The following is an 11329-nucleotide window of genomic DNA, read 5'->3' as shown; positions in this document are numbered from 1 at the left end:
GGTGCTGGAAAAGCACAGCAGGTCAGGCAGCATCTGAGGAACAGGAAAATCGACGTTTTGGGCAAAAGGCCTTCACCAGAAATGGAGCTGATAAAGGGCTTTTGCCCAAAACGTCAGTTTTCCTGCTCCTTGTTTCTGGGGTGTCTTGCTTAGTTTCCTCAGTAATATTTACCAAAGGATGTTAAGTACAAAACTCTGTAAATTATTATGCCCAGATATTTTGGAACCAACCTGTTCAAAGATTTTCTGGAGCAGTTGGGACTTGAACTTCAGTTTTCTCGCTCAGAGATAGGGACACTACCATTGTCCTATAAGAGCTCACTTATAACAGTCAGGTGTGAAAGGGACTTCCCACAGGCCCTATTCTCATTACGTGCAGGATGCTAACATCAGGGCTCATGTTATTTAATATTTTCTAGTCAACCTGTTCAGAGATGTTATTACACACCACTGGAGAATCTGAGAGTGAAACCCAGGTCTCCTGGACCTTCCGACTGTGCCACAAGGGCCCTTCATAAATTCTCATACCCATGAGAACTGGAACAGTTTTTCACCTGCTGTTTGGGATATTGTAAAAAAAAACAACTAACGGTTCCATGATATAAGCTTGAATGGCCTATCATGACCTTACTGAACAAACTCTCCTAGATTAGCATTAACTGCTGTAAATTGCAGCATTTCACTTTGGAAATGCACAAGGAAGGACAGAGTAGAAGTACACCATACTAAACCATCAAATGTGACCTGAGAGTTCCTGACATTGAGTCTTGTGCTGCCGTCACAGCTGCTTTCGCATTCATGTGAAGGAGTTTCTGCTACATCTCAATTCAAGTTTGCAAGACAATAGACAATAGGTGCAGGAGTAGGCCATTCTGCCCTTCGAGCCAGCACCACCATTCAATATGATCATGGCTGATCATCCTTAATCAGTATCCTGTTCCTGCCTTATCTCCATAACCCTTGATTCCACTATCCTTGAGAGCTCTATCCAACTCTTTCTTAAATGAATCCAGAGACTGGGCCTGCACTGCCCTCTGGGGCAGAGCATTCCACACAGACACCACTCTCTGGGTGAAGACGTTTCTCCTCATTTCTGTCCTAAATGGTCTACCCCATATTTTTAAGCTGTGTCCTCTGGTTCGGCACTCACCCATCAGTGGAAACATGTTTCCTGCCTCCACAGTGTCCAATCCTTTAGTAATCTTATATGTCTCAATCAGATCCCCTCTCAGTCTTCTAAACTCAAGGGTATACAAGCCCAGTTGCTCCAGTCTTTCAGCGTAAGGTAGTCCTGCCATTCCAGGAATTGACATCGTGAACCTATGCTGCACTCCCTCAATACCAGAATGTCTTTCCTCAAATTTAGAGACCAGAACTGCACACAATAATCCAGGTGTGATCTCACCAGGGCCCTGTACAGCTGCAGAAAAACCTCTTTGCTTCTATACTTAATCCCTCTTGTTTTGAAGGCCAGCATGCTATTAGCCTTCTTCACTACCTGCTGTACCTGCATGCTTACCTTCATTGACTGGTGTACAAGAACACCCAGATCTCTCTGTACTGCTCCTTTACCTAAATTGATTCCATTTAGGTAGTAATCTGCCTTCCTGTTCTTGCCACCAAAGTGGATAACCATACATTTATCCACATTAAACTGCATCTGCCATGCATCTGACCACTCACCTAACCTGTCCAGGTCACCCTGTAATCTCCTAACATCCACCTCACATTTCACCCTGCCACCCAGCTTAGTATCAACAGCAAATTTGCTAATGTTATTACAAATACCATCTTCTATATCATTAACATATATTGTAAAAAGCTGTGGTCCCAGCACTGATCCCTGCAGTACCCCACTGGTCACTGCCTGCTATTCCAAAATGGAGCTGTTTATTACTTCTCTTTGTTTCCTGTCAGCCAACCAACTTTCAATCCAAGTTAGTACTTTGTCCCCAGTACCATGTGCGCTAAGTTTGCTCACAATCCTCCTATGTGGGACTTTATCAAAAGCTTTCTGAAAGTCCAGGTACGCTACATCTACTGGATCTCCCTCATCCATCTTCAGAGTTACATCCTCAAAAAATTCCAGAAGATTAGTCAAGCATGATTTCCCCTTCATAAATCCATGCTGACTCTGACCTATCCTGTTACTACTATCCAGATGTGTCGTAATGTCATCCTTTATAATAGACTCCAGCATCTTTCCCATCACTGAGGTGAGATTAACTGGTCTATAATTTCCTGCTTTCTCTCTCCCACCTTTCTTAAAAAGTGGTACAACATTAGCTACCCTCCAATCTGCAGGAACTGATCTCGAAAATAATTAAACTATAGAGTGTCCCGAAACTGAAGATTTGCAGCTGGCTCTATGATTTGAGTCTGTAAATCGTCCAGTACAGATATTATAGGCTGTGTTAATTAACATGCCCCAAATAGGGAGTGTTCCATTTCCAGGCATCAACATTCTTTACCAAAATACATCCAAAGTTCAGCAAAAATAAATTTAGAACTTCAAGTGTCAGCTTATGCTGTGGCTACAGAATTGTAACTGAAGATCTGAAACTATTTCAGCTGAGGCCCCCTTGTGGCACTACTTGTAACCAGAGCATTTGAAACTGGAGTTAAGATCTGTATTGCTCACATTTTAACTTAAACACTTTTGTTTCATTATTTGACAATGTTTCAACCCTGTTTGGAGAATTACTGCCGGCAAGATAATAGATCTCCACTGGGGATATTCATTAGTCTTCCAGGCAATATCACAGGTTGGAAAAAGATGAATCCAGATCATGGTAAATGAAAGTACCAACCCCCCCATCATAAAACATTGCATTAAAGCGAGTGGAAATCTTCCAACAGAGGTTCAAGGGGTGAAATGATTCCTTTCCTAGAACTCCTGCTTCACTAGTCATGTCAAAGTTTGATTTTAATAAAGGTGGTAGATATTGCAGTTATATAGCGATCAGAATATATTTAATTCAGTGTGTGAAATAATTCTGCCATTTTTCTATAGTTAACAAAGAATAACAAGTTTATTGTAAATCAAATACACTCAAACAGGTGAAGATTTTAGACAAGAACAATTTAAACTATATAGATACATATGACATAACTTAACATCATAAAATTAACATGAGCCAAATATGGATAATAGATAAACTAGAACGAACCTTGCACAGAATACATCAAATAACAAATGGAATCAACACAGAACCCATTGCTCACTCAATAAATCACCCCCCACTAAACACACACACGTGACACTATGGGTCATCAAACGTGTTCCAATTCTTCACTTTTCTTGATATCTGCCCTTGAAACTCCCTCAAAAGGTATTCATCATGGACTGTGTCAACAACCTTTTAGACTTTGGTACTTTAACCATCTTTCCTGGGATCCTTTGTTCTCTTGAATTCTGGAAACAACATTCCATCACCTACTTAGAGGCACAACTTCAGCTTCCCAGCTTCACTAAACCAATAATTTCTCAATGTTTCAATCTTCCTCAGCTACACAAAACAATTACAGTTTTTTAGAAAAGCCAATCATGGGACCCAGAAGGATACTGTTTGTTAACTCATTATTGGTGACTATATCCCTTTGGATTATATTTGTTTGCCAGGCTTTTATTTGCTTGTAATCAATTTTGAAACAAAATAATATGCATTACCATATTAAATTGTCAATATTTTGTGCTAATTTTGCTTATATTATGCTGTAAGTTCTACCTGCAGGAAGGAAATAATTAAGAGCACCAGAAAACTAAATAAATTAAGCATTTTAAATTTATCACTTGTGAAGTATGAGATTTTAATTTCTTTTTCTTTAATTTTCTCAATATAAAATGTTCATATATCTTTCATAATTAAGGCTTCAAGTGAACAATCAGATACAGTGTTTGTTTTGCTTGTAGCCCAATGCACACAGGAATCTACAGTTGATTTGTGGAGTGATTATCGAGGTGAATATAACTTCAAAGATATTCTTTGTGTCCAGGGTTCAGCAAATGTCAGACCTTATCCTCACCCCCAGCAGGTTACCTATGTCAAAAGGAGACAGAAATTGGCATCCTTAGGAAAGTCCCATAGTTACATGGAATTGAGATTTTAGCTGAGGCAAGCCATCGCAGCAACAGCATGATTTATTCAACGGATGTTAATACGCATGGTTAATCTATTTTTTCTAACTCTTTAAGAAAAAAACTTAATCATTATAATGTTCTATAATACATTTCTTGACTAAAATTCTTATTTTATCAGCTAAAGGTATTCTCTTTTGTTTCAGGAGACAATGTAGTTTATTCTGTACAATTATACAAAGACTTAAACTAGTCAGTGAGGGTAACATAGGTTATAGTTCAGTGGTACAGAGACTGAGACAGACCATTACAGACAGGGTTAATCAGTGCATAGCAGGAAGACTGAGGGTGGATATTTACAGGTCGTGTAGGTTATAGACCTGTCCCCACATTCTTGTAAACATGAACTGGAAGTAATTCATTGTTAGTGATCTAAAAATGTCTTAATTAGACAGATATCCCAGTGATTTTCATAGTTAGGTTTTGCATCCATTTGTAATGTGACTTGCATCTTTATTCAAAAATCAAGAATACAGAGGAACCTTGATTATCCAAATATCAATTATCTGAATATCGGATTATCTGAAGGAGATCTTGAGGTCCTGATAGAAACATTACATCAAAAAGATGTTTCAATCCTGATCGCGTCTTTTGTTCACAGTGATTTAAAACAATCTCAGCTCACTGAAATGCTGTCGAGAACAGTCCTGGACATTGATGGGAGTCCAGGCACCATTTCCAAAGGACTGACCTCCTGCCCACTCTCCCTCTCCCCACACTTACCCTGGAGTTCTACATAGGGGTGAACCCGAAATCCCCCTTCCCCAGATATTCTCTCTAATATTGTACAGGGCAGAACTGGAACTTGTCATGAAGTTGCAGTAAAAAGTTTGTGTGTGTGTACGCACACACTTTCCCCACAAAGGCAGCAGCACTCTTACTGTTGGTGTCCACTCTGGCTGCTCCAGAGGGGGAGGGGAGCTGACGTGGCTGGGGATCGGACAGTGGGTGGGGGTGGGGGCGGTTTTGGATGCTGGGTGGTGTTGGGGGTTGCGGTGTTGGATGGGGTTGGGGGCGGGCGCGTGGCAGTATTGGATGGGGTTGGGTGGCAGGGTTGAGGGTCGACGGGAGCAGTGTTGGAGGGGGGAGGGGGAGACGGTTGGGGCCAGGGTTTACAGATTTTAATCTTCCTTAGCTACGCAAAAAAATTACAGTTTTAAAAAAGCCAATCATGGGACCCAGAGAGAGAGGCATTGAATCGATTAAATGAATAATCAACTATCCAAACAAAATAGTGCCCGCCAATCTCGTTTGGATAATCCAGATTCCTCTGTTCTCCAATGGTGAATGATTTCCCTACTTTTGTATTTATTCATAGGATAAAAGCATCACTGGTTGGGTGCACATTTATTGCCAAGCCCTAGTTGCCTCTGTGAAGGTGATGGTGAGTGCATTCTTGAACTGCTGCAGTCCATTTGCAGATCCACAATGCTGTTAGGGAGGGAGTTCCAGGAGTTTGATGCAGTGACACTGAAGGACTGGAGATATTCCAATTGAGGTTGGACAGTGGCTTGGAGGGGAACTTGAAGGGTGTGGTATTTCCATGTTTCTGCTGCCCTTACGCTTCTAGATGGTCATGGTTGTGGATTTGGAAGGTGCTATCAAAGGATCTTTTGTGAACTTATGCTGTGCATCGTGTAGATAATCCGCACTGTTGCAAGTGCCAATAATAGAGGGAATGAATGCTTTTGGATATGGTGCCAAACAATCCGTTTGCTTTGTCCTGGAAGATATCAAGCAGCTTCAGTGTTATTGGAGCTACACTCATCTAGGCAAGAAGAGAGTATTCCATTACACTCCTGACTTGTGTCTTGTATCTGGAGGACAGGATTTGGACAGTCAGGTGAATCTCATAATTCCCTGACTGGGGCTGTTAACCTGGTCCAAACAAGGAGCCCTGGCTGACAGATATAAACAGGAGTGTTAGATCTCCTGTTCATGCTGAGAGTGAGCTCTGAGGGAGCTGTATGAGTGTCAAGGACCCTCCATGTGTAAATAAGTAGGTGACTTAGCGACAGGATACTGGCCTATGTGGAGTTATTTCATAAATCACTGCAGAATTCCAATCCTCTGACCTGCTGTCATAGCTCCTGTTTTTAGAAGGCTAGTCCATTTGGTTTATGGCAATATAACCCCTAATGTTGATAACATGTGATTCAGTGATAGTAATGCCTTTGAATGTCAAAGGACAATGGTTAGATTGTCCCTTTTGAAGATGGTCATTACCTAGCATTTGTATGGGGTAAATTTTACTTGCCGCTCAGCAGCTGAATACCATATGTTTTTACATTTTTCTGCATTTAGACATGACTGATTTAGTAACTGAGGAATTGTGAATGGTACTGAATATTACTGAATCATTCGTGAACTGACCTTATGATGAAGGAAAAGCTGTTGCTGAAGCAGCTGAAGATGGCTGAGCCTAGGATGCAACTCTGAGAAATTTTGGCACAAATGTTCTGGAATGGAGATGACTGATGTCCCATAACCATAAATATCTTCCTCTCTGCCAGGTATGATACCAACAAGCAGAGAATCTTCCCTCAATTCTTTTTGTTGGGATCCTTGATGCCACACTCCCTTTTATTTACTCATGGGACGTGGGTATCTCTGGTTGGCCAGCATTTATTGTCCATTCCTAGTTGCCCTTGAGAAGATAGTTGGGAGCTACTTTCTTGAACTGCTGCAGGCCACATGCTGTAAGTTGACCCACAGTGTTTGTAGGGAGGTAATTCCAGGATTTTGACCCAGCGACAGTGAAGGAACAGCAATATATTTCCAAGGCAGGATGGTCAGCCAGACTTGGAGGAGAAATTGCAGTTGGTGGAGTTTCCATGTATCTGCTGTCCTTGTCCTTCTAGATGAATATGGTCATGGATTTGGAAGATACTGCCTAAGAACCTTTGATGAACTCCTGCAATGCACCTTGTAGATTGTACACACTGCTGCTACTGAACAATGGTGGTGGAGAGATTGGATGCTTATGCTCCTCCACCCTTCAGGCACCCTGCCTGTATTCCTGATGAAGGGCTTTTGCCCGAAATGTCAATTTTCCTGCTCCTTGGATGCTGTCTAAACTGCTGTGCCTTTTCAGCACCACTCTAATCCAGAATCTGGTTTCCAGCATCAGCAGTCATTGTTTTTAACCTTATGCATACAGTACCAATCAAGCGGGCTGCTTTGTCCTAAATGGTGTCAAGCTTCTTGAGTGTTGTTGGAGCTGCATCCATCCAGGCGAGTGGGGAGTATTCCATCACACTCCTGACTTGTGCCTTGTAGATGGTGGATAGGCTTTGGGGAATCATGTGTACTACTTGCTGCACTATTCCCAGCTTCCTAGCTGCTCTTGCAGTCACTATTTTTGTGGTGAGTCCAGTTGAGCTTCTGGTCAGTAGTAACCCCAAGAGTGTTGATAGTGATGGATTTAGTGATGATAACATCTTTGAATGTCAAAGGGCAGTCGTTAGATTGTCTTTTATTGGAGGCAGTGATTTCCTGGCAATTGTGTGATGAGAATGTTACTTGCCACTTGTCAGTGATAGCCTGGATATTTGTTTCATTTGAACATTAACTGTTTCAGTATCTAAGGATGGTCATAAATGGTGCTGAACAACGTTCCACCATTAGTGAACATCGCCACTTCTGACCTTTATAATGGAACAAAGGTTATTGATGAAGCAGCTGAAGATGGATGGGCCTCGGACACTACCCTGAGGAAGTTCTGCAGAGATGTCTTGGAGCTGAGATAACCAACCTCTAGAAAGCAGAACCACCATCCTATGCGTCAGGTATGACTCCAACCATCAGAGAGTTTGCTCCCTGATACCCACTAATTTAAGTTTTGGTAGGGCTCCTTGATGCCATACTCAGTCAAATGTGGTCTTGATGTCAAGGGCTGTCACTTTCACCTGACCTCTTTTGACCATGTTTGAACTAAAGCTGTAATGAGGTCTGGAGCTGACTGGTCCTGGTGGAACCCAAACTGGACCTCACTGAGCAGTTATTGCTGGGCAGGTGTTGCTTCATAGCATTGTTGATGTCAATGTCCATCACTTTACTGATAATTGAGAGTAGACGGATGGAATGGAAATTGGCCGGGTTAGATTTGTCCTGCTTTTTGTGCACAAGACATACCTGGTAAATATTCTACATTGTCGGATCGGTGCCAATATTGTAACTCTACTCAAAGAGCTTGGCAAGGTCTGGACTACAAGTCTTCAGTACTATTGCTGAAATATTGTCAGGACCACTACACAATGCCTCCAAACCGTTTCTTCATGTCATGTGGAGTGAATCGAATTGTTCGAAGACTGGTATCGGTAATGCTGGGAACCCGTGAAGGAGCCTGAGATGGATCATCCACTTGACACTTCTGGCTGAAGATTGCTGATAATCCTTCACCCTTACCTTTCACACTAATATGTTGAGCTCTTCCATTACTGAGGATGAGGAGATTTGTTGAGTCCCCTCATCCACTGAGTTGTTTGTAGTTTCACCAGGTTGACACCTCATTTACAGATATGCTTGGTGCTGTTCCTGGCATGCATGTCTGCATTCTCCACTGAACCAGAGTTGATCTCAGAGTTTGATGGAGTTGAGTGGAAAATATGCCAGGCCATGAAGTTGTAGATTGTGTTAAAATAATAATATTGTTCTGCTCTTGATGGGCCACAGCACTTCATGGATGCCCAGTCTTGAGTTGCTAGGTCTTGTTCAAGATGATTTAGCATGGTGATAGAGGCACACAAGATGGTGATGGAGGGTATTCTCAAAATACCCTCAGAAGGAAGGACTTCTTCACAAGAAATGTATGATGGTCACTTTTACCAATACCATCATGGACAGATGATTTAGTGGCAGGCAGATTGGTTAGGATAAGGCTGAGTTTTTTATTATCTTTGGTTCTTCAACACCACTGTAGACCCAGTGTAGCAGCTATATCCTGTCGGATTTGCCAACATAGTCAGCAGTGCTGCTGCTGAGCCACACTTAGTTATTGACATTGAAATCCCCACTTAGAGTTCATTCTGCACTTTTACTACCATCAAAGCTTTCTACAATTGTCGTCCAACTTGGAGGAACACTAATTCATCACTTGGGGTAAGGTGATCCATGAAAATTAACTGCAAGTTTCCACGCCGATGTGTGACTTGATTCCATGAGACTTCATGGTGTCCAGAGTCAATATTGAGGATTGGCAGAACAACTCCCTCCTGACAAAGAGTGCAGTGCCACAATCTCTCCTGGAAGGATGGGACTTATTAAGGAACAGTGATGCTTTTGTCTGGGACATTGGCTATAAGGTATGATTCCGTATCATTGCTTGACTAGTCTGTGAGACACGTCCCAATTTTGGTACTAGTCCCTCAGATGTTAGTAAGGATGACTTTGCAAGGTCAGCAGGACTGTACCATTATCAGTTCCAGTTGATCTGCCTGGTTTTATTTCGTGCTTCAGACCTTCCAATGACTGGTACAACTGAATGTCTTGCTCAGCCATTTAAGAGGGGAGTTAAGAGTTAACCACAATGCTGTGGATCTAGAATCTATGCAGTTCAGACAAGTAAGGACAGCAATTTCCTTCCCTAAAGTGAACCAGATGGGATGTTCCTGACAGTAGACAATGTTTTCATGGTCATTGTTGACTCTTAAATCCAAAATTCAGCATCATTCAAGCCCAGACCACCAGAACATTATCTATGTCACTGGATTAATAGTCAGACAATAATATCACTACACCATCACCTCCCCTTACCAATGACATTGATGTATGTAACAACACTAAGTGCTTATATACTTCTATGTAATCTAAATGTCATTTAAGATTTGTTTTGCTACCAAATAAGGCTAAGGGTTAAATCACATGTTTTTAGTTTTAGCCAAGTGTCAGTTGTGCAAGTTTTTTGGAAGGTTTTTCGTCATTATGCCTAGCAAGATTTCATGATATTTCTTACCAAATGTACCTCATTTTTGATCTACCCTGCCCCACGGTATCTCATATCTAATTCTAACCCAATCTTATCAAATGCCATTCCCAGAACAACTCGCCACTAGACCAACAAATCTGACATCGACACCATATTTGTGAGGCTGCTGTGCACTGAAATACACAATGACAATCCGGCAATGCCTTCACTGACCAAGTTAATGGCACAGCAGCCTAAAAGCCATGCAGCCCGCTGCACATAGTTGCATGCTGACACTCTGTTATACAAACAATCTCATTCTCTTGCCGTAGTCATTGTTTAACTACCAGGCCACATTTCTGATAAACAGCTTATGCTCTAAATGTCGACTCTCCTGCTCCTTGGATGCTGCCTGACCAGCTCTGCTGTTCCAGCATCACACTTTTTGACAGGAGAAACATACAGGCAAGCAGTCAGAAATGTCAAAATGTATGTTTTTATTGACAATCAGCAAAAGGGAAACAAAGGCAACAAGTAGAGGCTGCAGATTGCACCCACATGCAACAAACGTGGATCCTGCACTTTTGCTCATTAAACTGACACTGACTCCACCCACCTTGGGCACTGTCCCAGCCACTTTTCAGTTGCATTGAGCATTTAGAGAATGTAAATGTTGGCAGAGAACACAAGTTTGATATTGACATCATCAGTGACAGGCTCTGTTTGGCCAATTACACCTCCTTACCCTACCTCAAGAGTCTCCATTGTGCCTTTTATTTTTCACTACCCGTACAGCCCATTCCCACCTATTCTCCCAACATGGGAACCCATCACATCAAATTTTGCCTCCAACTGTCGTCTTTGCCACCTGAACTCTGACATTACACATTCTTAAAGATGCCCACCTTGTTCCATTATATTGTGGGGCTATGGTGTTGGTCATTGTCAATAACATCCCTCCTGTAGCCTACAATACCATCTGATACTCTTCCACATATCGCTCCATGCATCTTGAGTACATCCCATCTCCACAAATGGTTCTGTATTTCTGCCAACCATGACTCGCCCAATCTTTCTGAACAGTGATCCCTCAACTTTGATCAACTTTGAAGGACAGCCCCTAGCCATGACTGGCCAGATCCCAACAGTTGTCTTTGCAGCTTCTTGATTGATCATATACAATTCCCGTGACTGCTGGTGCTGGCCTGGCCGTTGACCATTTCCCAGACTGCAGCTGGACAAATCTCCTAATGCTGATAGATGCCTGACCAGGCCAGGCTCCTGAA

General features: G+C 42.1%; 1 protein-coding gene across 1 annotated transcript in view; it reads right to left on the bottom strand.

Moving 5' to 3' along the window:
- Positions 1-3918: 3918 nt before the first annotated feature.
- The window catches only part of LOC140475988 (homeodomain-interacting protein kinase 3-like), a 43820-nt gene continuing 36409 nt past the window's right edge, over positions 3919-11329 (bottom strand). The window contains exon 10 of the mRNA XM_072567889.1: positions 3919-4040. Within this exon, the coding sequence (XP_072423990.1) occupies positions 4023-4040 (18 nt within the window). The 3' untranslated portion in view covers positions 3919-4022. The remainder of the gene's footprint in view (positions 4041-11329) is intronic.

This window comes from Chiloscyllium punctatum, chromosome 4, assembly GCF_047496795.1.
Source record: "Chiloscyllium punctatum isolate Juve2018m chromosome 4, sChiPun1.3, whole genome shotgun sequence".
Lineage (NCBI taxonomy): Eukaryota > Metazoa > Chordata > Chondrichthyes > Orectolobiformes > Hemiscylliidae > Chiloscyllium > Chiloscyllium punctatum.
Note: the sequence above shows the minus strand (reverse complement) of the source record. Positions and strands in the feature narration are given on the sequence as shown.